This window comes from Eschscholzia californica, unplaced genomic scaffold (assembly GCF_041429995.1).
Source record: "Eschscholzia californica isolate CP2 unplaced genomic scaffold, dmEscCali1.0.p SCAF_6, whole genome shotgun sequence".
Classification (NCBI taxonomy): Eukaryota; Viridiplantae; Streptophyta; class Magnoliopsida; order Ranunculales; family Papaveraceae; genus Eschscholzia; species Eschscholzia californica.
This window is the reverse complement of record NW_028238483.1, coordinates 42,565,823-42,579,117: the sequence shown is the minus strand read 5'-3', so window position 1 is coordinate 42,579,117 and position 13,295 is coordinate 42,565,823. Positions and strand designations below refer to the sequence as shown.

General features: G+C 38.5%; 2 protein-coding genes and 1 pseudogene across 2 annotated transcripts; all 3 read right to left on the bottom strand.

The window, feature by feature from the left end:
* Positions 1 to 4,338: 4,338 nt before the first annotated feature.
* On the bottom strand, positions 4,339 to 5,873 carry LOC147535191 (transcription factor bHLH118-like). Its single transcript, XM_086649147.1, has 3 exons — positions 5,614 to 5,873; positions 5,130 to 5,498; positions 4,339 to 4,450 (listed from the first exon to the last, which is right to left on the bottom strand). The coding sequence occupies exons 1-3, from the start codon at positions 5,707 to 5,709 to the stop codon at positions 4,364 to 4,366; spliced, it is 552 nt and encodes a 183-aa protein (XP_086505273.1). The 5' UTR covers positions 5,710 to 5,873; the 3' UTR covers positions 4,339 to 4,363.
* A 922-nt stretch (positions 5,874 to 6,795) lies between these two features.
* On the bottom strand, positions 6,796 to 13,120 carry LOC147535189 (BRI1 kinase inhibitor 1-like; annotated as a pseudogene).
* LOC147535190 (uncharacterized) lies at positions 10,334 to 12,300 on the bottom strand. Its single transcript, XM_086646571.1, has 2 exons — positions 10,880 to 12,300; positions 10,334 to 10,577 (listed from the first exon to the last, which is right to left on the bottom strand). The coding sequence occupies exons 1-2, from the start codon at positions 11,940 to 11,942 to the stop codon at positions 10,543 to 10,545; spliced, it is 1,098 nt and encodes a 365-aa protein (XP_086502697.1). The 5' UTR covers positions 11,943 to 12,300; the 3' UTR covers positions 10,334 to 10,542.
* Positions 13,121 to 13,295: the final 175 nt, after the last annotated feature.

Sequence of the window (13,295 nt, the reverse complement as noted above, 5' to 3'; positions counted from 1 at the left end):
GTAAATGCATATGGAATTGTTGCTAGTTGTTTCTGCATTTCTCTGAACTATTCAGATGTTGGAATTAGGGGCTTAGGGCCACTGTAATTTATTCTTAGGTACATTATCTCATATAGGTTTTTATGTATTATGGACAGGGGCGGACCCACGTTGGGGTCTATGGGGACACGTGCCCCCACATACCAGACTCAAAAGTATGAGTAGGTCTGAGTTTCCACTGCTTACTACGTTCAAAGGAAAAATAATTGGATCAAAATAACAACAACCAAACTTGGCTTGAATGAAAGTGTGTTTTTTTTTTTGTTGAGAATATTGAAAGTGTGTTAGTAGTTTGTTCAGCAGGTTGCACCTTCGAAACCCACAGGCATCATGTTTTTAAGATAATCAAATGTGCCCCCCCACAAACAAAAATTTCTGGGTCCGCCACTGATTATGGACGGTAGTAAAAGTTTTGTGCTTTGGCTGGTTAACCAACTTGATTTCCACATGGTTGTGTTTTCTATATATCTTCTTATCAATGAATCTATCTTACCTTCTCTACGAAAAAATAATAAAAGTATTGTTTTCATGGTCTTCGGGATCTACAACCATGTTTCCATGTCATATAGTTCGTATGTAGGTCAAATAGATATTTGAAACATAGACAGAGACGACTATTTGTAAGTGAGAAATTTGGTTAATACATCACATAAATTTTTTGTTTTAGCGAAAAATGATCATTCAATTTTTTCTAGTCTTCAACTCTTTAAGTATGAATCAGCTCAGACTTGGTAGATCAGGGCATCTCAATGTATTTTTTCTAAAACGACAAAATTTGTACTTTAATTGATATCCTCTCGTGCTGTAAAACAAATCACACATATTACCATTCAACAAAACTGGAGTTTACTACAAACTTTATGGAGTTTTGTTCTTGGAAGTTTTGGTTTATCATTTGAACTTTTCTATGCAATTTGTATATGTCTAATGTTGGTTAATTTTATATTTGTTACTACGAATCTTAGAGTTGGTTAATTTCATATTGTCTAATGTTGTTTCTAATAAAACTTAATGAACAAATTTAATCTTTAAATACTCATCTTATATAGTCTATGATACTCAATGAAGTATGCAGTGATGTAATGCTAAGAAAACCAAGAACGAATCAAAGATGATGATCATGTTTGATTAAAGAATCTGGTCGACTTTTGATCTCAATATTAGGAGATTTATCACTTGTTTTAATAAAAACAAATCTCATAATCTAAACTATCTGATCCACTAAGATCACTTACAGCAATTGAATAGTTGAGTTAGTGGATTAATGACATGTCACTATTGAATAAATATTGTGCATGCACCCATTCTTCACAAAACCCTTTCTTTTACACCTTATGATCAATATAAAAAAAACACTATTATTAGAACAGATTAATCATTAATTGATGTAAATGGAGTGCAAAAGTAAGAATGATATAAAATTAGGGCTTGTTGAAGACATGGGTGGTGGTCACTTCAAAGTTTTGTACATGTAAGCAAAGATAATTATAGAAAAAGGAAGAAAGATGCTAATACCAACTATATCAGTATCAAATATTTTTAGGACACCTACTGTATCAATACCAAGATTCTAGGGCACCAACTATATCAATGCCAAGATCTTTAGGGGATCTCTCAAATATCCTATTTTTAATTAGGACTAATTAATCCTCCCACTTGGACAAGGTGACCTTGCTTTGTTTCTTTTTATAACTTTGAACAATTTGTTTTGTTGTATTTTATTTGATTTGGTTTTAATCTTATATTTATCTTTTTGTAATGAATCTTTTTATAATTTCAATCTAAACATCATGATGAAGTATCAAGATCCTACGTACCAACCAGCAAGTAAAGATATACTTGCAGAGACCGCGACCTTAATTATTTTACGAGAGTGCTAAGTAAACATAAATCAGTTGTAAAATAGGCATAATAGTCTTAACAAAAAGCATTCATGTGCACCCCTTTCAATAGAACAATATATTCATCTCCCAAAACTGTACAAACAATTCCCTAATGGCAAATGTTATGCAATCAACCATGCAATTCAACGTACAAGTAAGACAAGCTTCAATGCTTAAGGAAGTGATTGTTACATGGGATATTCGTGTAACGTCTCAAGCTTTAGCAGTTATTCATAATGTTCTTAGTGTCTGACATTCAAGACCAAGTCTAATACGTACAGAGTTTTATTTCTGACAAAGGTTCCACGAGCCTACCCAAAAGACTTCGACGCTTACTAACTTTGAGCATGCACATGTAACAAAGGGTTTGGATCCCCAAGCAATGTGGACTATAACAACCCCCGACTCTTGGTCCTAAGCTAAGATACCACCTCTAACACCCAAGCCTTAGCATCAATTATCGATATCGCAATTGTTTCTTACACTCAAACCCAAGCCCAATAGGTATGGAGTTTTATTCCTTGTTAAGGCTCTATGAGCTCAACCAAAAAACTTCGATACCTACTAAACTTGAACACGCACATATAACCACGACTTTGTGCGCTTCCCAAGTAAAGTGTGACTATCACAGTTCATGTTGAACAGCCTTTGAAAACCAGTCGAGATTCTCGAATTCGATCACTTGTTCTTTTGTGCTTTCTTTAGTAGCTGGTTAAATATAATCCTTCATTCTCATATCATAAAACTAGAGTAAGTACTTAACCTAACTAATAGAATACATAGACACATGTAAAATTTAGTTATTAGCCCCTGAAATTAGGTGAGGTTGCTCAGATGCCCAGGATACTCAGATAAACTTCAAACAGAAAAACACAGACGACAGTAACATCATATTTGGGGGGGGGGGGGGGGGGGGGGGGCTCTCTAAAGTCTGTAACATACTGATAAGTTAAAAAGAAAAAGGCACTCCAAAATGGGTGGGTAGGGAAAAGATTACTAAAGTGAAGATTCCCAACTTATGTGATTTTGGTTTTCATTCTTGTGATTAGATAAAGTCAAAATCAAACGTTTATGTCAATGACACGTGTCCTAAGAGTTTTTGTCCTCGAAGTAACTTAGGATTCTTTCTGATATCAAATATCTACAAAAATTCTCTTTGTCAGACACTTATTCCACTAGAATCTCAGCTAGGAATATGTGACTGGACATAATATAGAGAGGAGAAAGTGTTTTACTTTCTCTTAAAATCCTAACGAGACACGTAGACCGGAATAAGTGTCGGATATAGTTGGAATATTTATGACCAAAGAAGCTGGTGCTACTTGTGCAATATCCCCTAAGAGGCTAAGATGGGCCGAGATGGCATATCCCCTAAGACGCTAAGAACTTGGACAAACTTAGGTATTGGCATAAGCAATAAAAGAGAAATGAGCAAGTAATAATATTTTTGGTGCATACATGTGCTGCACAATTTAACTTACGACTATGTAAGAAGTATCAATAATGAGCCCATGCACTGCATGGAAGAACAAGCATGATCATGCCCAATTTCTTTGCTCAGCAGCCCTACCTGACTTGAAAATGTTGTCGTATCCGACTGATGATGTGACGCGATATGCCGATCTTTGTTACATGTCAACCATGTCATCGTTATTCTAGGGCAGTATTTCTGGGACATCTGGATTTTTCCTTCTTTGCTCAAAGGTTGTACCAAGAACATAAAGCTTCTATGTAATATGTCAAAAATTATCCATTGGGTTTCATTACTTTCTAATCTCGAAGGCATAACAAATTAAACCCTAAAAGGATTCTACCACCCGATGTTTAGAGATGGTCTACTAGTTGCCACATAGTGTAATAGGATGTACATCTAAAATGTCTCAATAGAGATATGTGATGTCACATAGTGCAATAGGATGTAAATCTAGAATGTCTCAATACAGATATATGTTGTTAGTAACATATATCATAACATATATCAGTAGTTATTTATTAACATGACCTGACAAGGCGCATACAAAATGAGCATATAAATGTGTTTAGCGAATCCGTAAATGAGGAAATGCATTGACATGTTTAGTGATGGTAAGGATATATCATATTTCTAAGGTACAAAATGAGAGGTATATATATATTGTAGAGAAACTGAAACTACATCGGATAATGAACATAACCATAGTTAAGTTGCCGCTACAATAATCAAAACGGAAATGCTAGAATCACAAAAGATTTTGGCAAAAAAAGTTGCCCAGCTGATGTGGCGGTTGTGATATTCATATCTTAACTGCCCAGATCTAGTCAAACTTTCAAATCACAACCGCCACATCACCTGGGCAACTTCTTTTCTCAAAATCCTTTGCGATTCCAGCATTTCCCAAATGAAAAAGAAAATTTATATATATCATAAGTTGTTCCTGGTACAGGATCTGGAGTAGTTTGTCCTAGTTACTTGAACAGTTCTGCACCAAATCCATCAATTTCCATTCTAACTCAGATGTACTACTCATTCCTCTGACGACATTGCTAACCTGTGTGTATTTATAAACTTGCATTAGCTACTAAAATCTTATACATATATAGAGAAACATCCATCTAGCAATTTATGAGCTTCGGTTGTCGTCTATACCTAGATTTAATAGAGCTACACAACTGTTTACAGATTTGCAAGTAAGGCAGGTCTTGCTTCTTGGCTAGCTCACATATGGTAAAAATTTAACTAAGAATTGAACTCAGAATGGTTGAACCCGCAACCAATCGGGTTCACTTTTCTAACAATCAGCCGAGGATGTCGCTTACTCGTAAAAGAAACTTAAGTTTGGAAGTAGCCAAAGAAATGAAAGTATAGATGTACTAACTAGGGTTGATCAATTTTTTTTTTTTGAGAAATCGACTACGATCTACGTTAGTCGTTATAAGACATTGATACTTCGAGATGATGTGATAAGCACAATAACTGCCGAAATACTACTGAGCCTAAAGCCCGACGAATTAAATGGCCTATAGACTGACGAATGAAATGACCTAAAGCCTGCATAAACTACTTTATTTATACTCAAATTCAATATTTCTGGATTTGCACTTCCATGTGATCGAACGTGGGATTCTGCATTGCAGAGTATATGCACTGACCAACTGGGTTGATGAATTTGATTACCTAAAACAATAATAAGAAAAAGAAATCATGGGTAGTTAGAATAAGCCAAGTACCTCAACTTGGATAGTGTGTAGTACTGATCTTTCATTAACCCTAGTTGAAACACAACTAACAACATCGAGTCCTTCTTCAAGTAAGACTTGAAAAACTCCAGAGAGAGGTAACACTCCATTATTGTCATTGATGAAGCTAGTATTTATAACAATCTCCAAACCAGAAGAACAAGGCTGAACTGTCACGAAATCAGACTCATGAGATGAAGTGTTTCCAGCTGATCTATTGATATTATAAGGGTCATTAGATAACATTATTGATCTCTTCTTCAACCCATCTCTCTTGTGTTTCATATCCTGAATCTTGTTTTGGAGATTTTTTATATACTTAGTGGCTTCAAACATATGATCAGATGTTGATCTCTTCCCCTGATAAAAAATTAAAACCACCCAGATCTAAGTAACTAACTAGTCATAACTGACCAGACATATTTTTTAATATAATTCAAACCCTAAAAACCAATGGATAGAAATGGGTTAGTACCTTAATATATTCTATGGGAAGTAAAGACCGAATCGAGGCGAAAAGTCTAGACATCTCTTGTCTTCTTTGTTTCTCGATGTCTCGACGAAGAATCATCTTATTCTTCTTATCATTTTGACCATAACCATCTTTGTTTGGATAACTACTCTCTTGTGAGGTATTAAACAAAGCAGTTTTATATTTGTTGTTATCCTCCAGGTTATTGGATATGTTGGGAGGAAGAAGATGATCATCAGAAAGTACTTGAAAATGACAAGGGTTGAATCTATCATGGGCACTCATCTTATCTTGATTATGTTGTTGTTGAATTGTTTGTTGTTGGTGGTCAGAATTTGGTGGTGAAAAGATTTGATAAAATAGCTCATTAGTTTGGTTTAAAGGGTGTGTTGGTGAGTTATAGTTCATGCTTAATTTTCTTAACCTTGAGAGAGAGAGAGAGGGAGAGAGTAAAAAAGATGAATGAAGATTTAGGTTAAGGAAAAAGATATTTGATGGGCCTAAAAATGACAAAGTTTTTTTTTTTTGTTAAAGATTGACAAAGTTTCTTGATGTTGTGGTAAGACAAAGATATTTTGACACATTTTTTGGGTTTTCAAACGTTTGAACAGGCACTGTATGAATGTCATACTAATTGAGATAAATACTTTCTTTTGCTTTCACACACTCAAACACATGTAGGGCTTTGGGAGAACCAAAATGCTCATGAGAAAAATATTAGTATGCCAAATGGATGCTATTTGATGGATGGATGATACAAATATGGTTGAATGCAGGGATGGATCCAGAATTTCTACCAAGAGGATGCCAAACTATATACCGAGATAACTTTTTTTTTTGCAAACACTAATTAACAAAAGGCCGCGGCTTTGGGGAATAAAGAAAATTCTCCGGGGAATAAATTCTCGAGGGAATCCAGTTTTTTTTGAAAATTCTCCGGGGAATAAATTTTTATAGGCAATACAGAATACATTTTTTTTAAAGTTCTCCTCCATCTCATCTGTTCTCTCTACCACTTCATCTTCTCGACACCTCATCATCTTCTCAGGCGAAAGTCGCCGGCCGGCCAATTTTCCGGCCGGCGACTTCAAACATTAAAAAAAAAAAGAAAAAAATTTCTCTCCTCTCTCTCTCTAGAACAGATCTAGAGAGAGAGAAGGTCTGTTCTCACGAACGCAGACCAGATCTGTTCTCACGAATAGACCACAATGGCCTGTTCGTGAGCAATTGCAGATTCAATTGCATTTTGTGATTCTTCCATACTTCCATGATCATTCACTGAAGATGGAAACTTCACTGTTGTTCTTGATAAAGAAGACCCAATATTTTTAGCTGATGTTTGCAAAGATGCAGGTGCTGTGAAACGATAAATACCTATGAGTGATAGTTCGGATGAAGCCGAGGTATGGAGGAAGCACTCGGGTGGAAACCGAGAGAGATGAAGTGATTGAGTAAGCTCTCGGTTGAAACCCGAGGAAGAAGATGATGACAAGCTCTCGGCTATGGCCGAGCTTGACTGCTTGAAGCTCTCGGGTATGACCGAGAGTTGATGATGGCGTCTCTCGGTTATGACCGAGAGAGATGATGATGGTGAGGCTTGAGTGAACCGAGAGATAGAGAGTTGATAGTGAGAGAGAGATAGGTAAATACCTTGTTTATTAACACTTACAACTTGATGATTACATTGGCTATAGAGATACATATTTATAGGTTTACAACTTAGGAGTCTTGTAAAATCGAAAAACTAAACTCTATCTTTATCCTAATAGAACTAAGACTAGTAATCCTAATAGAATTAGGACTTAATTGAGACCGACCCACTCGGTTGTGACCGAGTGGGATTGACTCTCTAACACTCCCCCTCAAGTTAGAGCGGGAATGGAAGTAACGCCTAACTTGCCAATAATGTTTTTGAACGGTTCTGCCCCGAGTGGTTTGGTGAAGATATCTGCAAGCTGAGAGTCTGAACTTGTAAAGCGCGTGGCAATGACGTTATCTTTGATCTTCTCACGAACGATGTGGCAATCTATCTCAATGTGTTTGGTACGTTCGTGAAAAACTGGATTATCAGCAATATGGAGAGCGGCTTTGTTGTCGCAATAAACTGTCATCGGATCTGAGTGATCAATTCCAAAGTCAAGTAATAAATACTTGAGCCATTGTAATTCGCATGTGAGGATGGCTAAAGCTCGATATTCTGCTTCTGCCGAAGACTTGGCAACGGTGGGTTGCTTCTTTGATTTCCATGAAAGTGGACTAGATCCCAACATTGTAAAATATCCTGTAGTTGATCTACGGGTCGAAGGACAACCAGCCCAATCTGAATCACAGTAACCTGTAATATGGAGAGAGCTGTCTGCGGATAAAAATACTCCTTTATCAAGGGTACCTTTCAAGTATCGTAGTACGCGATGGGCGGCGTCTAGGTGTACTTGACTAGGTGTTTGCATGAATTGACTGAGGTTATTCACAGCAAAAGCGATATCTGGCCGTGTAACTGTTAAGTAGAGAAGCCGGCCAATTAGGCGACGGTAAACTGACGGATCTGTCAATGGTGTACCGTCAGTGGGACTAAGTCGAAGTTTCTGTTCCATAGGGAATTCAGAGGGACGTGCAGCGGTTAGTCCAGAATCTTTTAAAATATCAAGTGCATATTTTCTTTGACATAAAAAAATGCCTTGTGACGAACGAGAAACCTCAATACCAAGAAAGTATTGGAGACGTCCTAGATCCTTTAGCGAGAAAGTATTATTGAGGAATGATTTTAATTTGGAAATAGCATGATCATTATTTCCTGTGATAATGATGTCATCCACATAGACTAGAACATAAATCTGAGTGGAGAAGGAACGAAAGGTAAAAAGCGAATAATCACTTTTAGATTGAGAGAAACCACGTTCAATTAGAACGGAGGAAAATTTGGAAAACCACTGACGGGATGCTTGTTTTAGACCATAAAGGGATTTATGAAGGCGGCATACTTTAGACTCCCCCTTAGATGAAAATCCGGGGGGAAGTTTCATGTAAACTTCCTCATGGAGGTCGCCTTGGAGGAAGGCATTGTTAACGTCCAACTGATGGAGAGACCAGCCTTTAATGGCGGCGAGAGAGAGAAGAACTCGAACGGTTACTAGTTTAGCAACCGGAGCAAAAGTATCATTGTAGTCCAACCCCTCTATTTGAGTATAGCCTTTAGCCACTAAGCGGGCTTTATAGCGTTCTATGGAGCCATCGGGCTTGAACTTTATTTTATACACCCACTTACAACCAATAGGCTTCTTGCCGGGTGGTAAGTTAGTGAGAGTCCATGTTTTGTTTTCTTCCAAGGCCGAAATTTCCTTAGCCATGGCCTCCTTCCAATGAGAAGATTTCATTGCTTGGGTGAAGGAAGTGGGTTCGGTCGAGGACAAGACCGAGGAAAGAAATTGTTGATGAGAAGTTGAAAAAGAATTTATAGAAAAATAGTTTTCAAGTGGGTACTTGACGGTAGAGGTGTTGGAGCAAACATAGTCTTTGAGATGACTAGGAGGTTGACGAGACCGAACCGGTCTGCCGGAGTCAACGACGGGATCGCCGGATGTGGGAACACCGGTCGCGGGCGGTGGAAGAGAAGAGACCGAACCGGGAGTGGTGATAGGGGGTTCTGTCGGCACCCCTGAAGCGGGGTGGGTGTCAGAATAATCTGGCGGCACCCCTGAACCAGGGAGCCCGGTAGAAATATCTGTCGGCACCCCCGAAGGGACGGTAGGGTTATCTGTCGGCACCTCCGAAGGTGTGTTACCAGGGGTGTCTGTAGGCACCCCTGAAACAGAATCCAAAACCGGGGCAGTGGGTTCTTCGGTGAACCTGCTGTTGTCGGATGGTGAATCGGGAGGGGGCTCGGTATTCACCGGAAAATCAAAAGTGCCGTCATCATCAATAGAGAGGGATGGAGACAGATCGGCGAGAGGAGCTTGTGCCGGTAGTGGAGAAGCCATTGGAAAGCGGCTTTCGAAGAATGTAACGTCTCGTGAGATGAAAATACGTTGAGTAGAGATGTCGTAGATACGGTAACCCTTTTGTCCACTTGGGTAGCCAAGAAAAATGCCGGCGGAGGACCGGGCGTCCATCTTGGTTTTGACCAAAGGAATACGGGCATAACAAAGGCATCCGAATACACGTAAGTGGGAAAGATTCAGAGGAGCACCCATGAGGATTTCATGAGGGGATTTCCCATCAAGGATTGGTGTGGGTAATTTATTAATGAGATAGACGGCGGTTAGAACGCATTCTCCCCAAAACGAAAGAGGGAGGTGAGCTTGAAGTCGTAAGGATCTAGCGACTTCAAGAATATGGCGATGTTTTCGCTCAACAACACCGTTTTGTTGAGGGGTATAAGTACAACTTCGTTGGTGGATAATCCCTTTTTCAAGGAACCAACTTTGGAGAGAATTATTTATGAATTCGGAACCATTGTCCGATCTAATCGTTTTAATCACACAATTAAATTGTGTGTGAACATAATTAGAAAAATTCCGAATTTGAGTGGTGGAATCCGATTTGGAATTTAGAAGAAATATCCAAGTACAACGAGAAAAATCGTCAACAAGGGTTAAAAAATAACGACACCCGGAGGTGGAGGGAACCGGAAAAGGACCCCATATATCGGCATGAACTAACTCAAATATATGAGTGGAAGAAGTAGTGCTAGTAGGAAAAGGCAATCGACATTGCTTAGAAAGTGGACAAATATCGCACGGCACTTTATTTGATAAAAATTTAAAATTCATACATGGAAGTCTTGAATTAAAAAATTGAAAACGAGAAAAAGATGGATGTCCTAAACGGCAATGCCATAAAGAAAAAGACTCATGACTAGATTTATCTTGGACTAAATTTGAAACGGAAAGAATTTGACGCTCCGTGCGAAGGAAGTAAAGGTCGTCATGAAGACTACCATGCCCAATCTCCATCTTCGTTGTTCGGTCCTGAAAAAGACATAAGTCATTGTCAAATAAGACGGTACAACGAAGGGATTTAGAAATTTGAGATATAGATATGAGATTAAATTGAAAAGATGGAATATGAAGCACATCTTGTAAATAAAATCTATTTGAAAAATAGACCGAACCAATATGGTGGACTTTAACTCTTGATCCATCGGGTAATCTAACAAATAAATCCGGAGGAGCAAGAGAATAGGAAGAAAATCGGGATAAAACCGAACATATATGTTTAGCGGCACCGGAATCAATAACCCAAGGAGGGTAAGAAGAAGAAGTATACTTACCGGTGAGATTAACGAGTGGATCTTTGTTGAGACGGATAGAGGTTGTGGGCTGTTTGTGTTGATCTAACAATGCCAAAACCGATTGATATTGTTCCGGGGTGAGGGATGTTGCTGTAGGCACCCCCACATCGTTTTGATGTGTGACCGAGTTGGTGGCCGAATCTTGCCTAGAACGTGGTCTTCCACGTTGACCGTAGTTTGGTGGATAACCATGGAGCTTGTAGCATGAGGAAATATCATGGCCATGGAGTTTACAATGATCACAAAACGGTCGTTGTCGTTTGGGTCTTTGTTTATCGGAACCATAAGACCGATTTTGATTATATTCGTTGGAACCAACGGCTAGGGCAGCAGCATTGTTATCTATATTCATAGGAGAAACAATGTTTTGTTGAACCTCTTCTTGTTTAATAAGAGAATGAATTCGAAGAATAGAAGGGAATGGTTCAATCAACAAAATTTGACTCCGAATTGAGGAGAATCGGTCATTAAGACCTTGAAGAAACTCCATAGCTCTATCTTGATTTGTTCGTTCAACCAAGGAACGACCATGACCACATGTACAAGGCTCGGTAAGTAGCAAAGAGTTGAGTTCATCTTGAAGAGCCTTGAGTTTGGTAAAGTATGTGGAAACATCGAAATTGTCTTGTTTAAGACAAGAAATTGCTCTCTTGAGTTGGAAAATCTTTGGAGCATTCCGTTGATGAAAACGGTCATAGAGATTATGCCATATATCATAGGCTGTCTCATCATATAATATTGATGATCGAAGAGGTGGATCAACCGAATTAATAAGCCAACTAGAAACAAGGTCGTTACATCGTCCCCATTGTTCTAGTTCGATAGGATCGGTAGGTTTATCGATACTTCCATCAACAAAACCGAGTTTGCCTTTAGCTCGTAAGGCTTTTGACATTCCTCGTGACCATGAGGAATAGTTATCACCGGTTAAAAGCGGTGTGATGATAATAGTAGTGGGAGAATCCGAGTGATGAACTTCAAACGGTCCACTATTAGTGATTGCATGAATTTGAGAAGTTTCGGAGACTTCGGGAGTAGTCATGATTCAAGAGAGAAAAAAAAATAATTGAAGGCTCTTATACCATGTGAAACGATAAATACCTATGAGTGATAGTTCGGATGAAGCCGAGGTATGGAGGAAGCACTCGGGTGGAAACCGAGAGAGATGAAGTGATTGAGTAAGCTCTCGGTTGAAACCCGAGGAGGAAGATGATGACAAGCTCTCGGCTATGGCCGAGCTTGACTGCTTGAAGCTCTCGGGTATGACCGAGAGTTGATGATGGCGTCTCTCGGTTATGACCGAGAGAGATGATGATGGTGAGGCTTGAGTGAACCGAGAGATAGAGAGTTGATAGTGAGAGAGAGATAGGTAAATACCTTGTTTATTAACACTTACAACTTGATGATTACATTGGCTATAGAGATACATATTTATAGGTTTACAACTTAGGAGTCTTGTAAAATCGAAAAACTAAACTCTATCTTTATCCTAATAGAACTAAGACTAGTAATCCTAATAGAATTAGGACTTAATTGAGACCGACCCACTCGGTTGTGACCGAGTGGGATTGACTCTCTAACAGGTGCTGATACTGAATTTCTTCTTATCCCTCTTTCTTCTTGCTTCAATTTCGAACTCGAATTAGTCAAAAATGAATGAGATTTCCTGTTCAATTCACATTTCTTATTCTTCCCTTTAAAGAACAAAAGTGGTTTTACCATTCTTAGATATCTTTTTAACATATTACTTGCATCAAATCTCACCTTGGTTTTTGTTGTTGTTGTGTCTTCTTCTTTCTTATCTTTATTTTCGCATTGCTTTCGCCATTTCGCTGGTCTGAATATTGAGAAAGACTTTGCCTTTATTCTTTTCTTTGTTCCTCCATTATTGCTTTGGTGCTGATCATTGATACTGCTTGTGTTGTTCTTATCATCACTTTTGGTGATGATGGTGGTGGGTTTTTAATGTTCTAATACAAGTTCTGTAATGGGTTTTTGGGTAGTAAGATAATCAAAGGATGAAGTGGTAGAGATGGGTAAGTGGGAAAGGAGGTCAAGAGGGAGAAGATGGCCATGAAAAAAGATTTCATCAGCAGGGGAAAGATCAATTGCAGATGAAGATAAGGACGGTTTTGTCATGTGTTGAGGAAGGTTGAAGAGGGTTTGTAAAAGCTACAAACAAATCTTGTCGAACAGACCTTCTCTCTCTCTAGATATGTTCTAGAGAGAGAGAGAGAAAAGAAAAAAAATTAGAGAAAGAGAAAATTAAAAAAAAAAAAAATTTTTATGTTTGAAGGTCGTCGGCCGGAAAATTGGCCGGCCAGCGACTTTCGCCGGAGAAGATGATGAGGTGTCGAGAAGATGAAGTGGCAGAGAGAGGTGATGAGATGGAGGA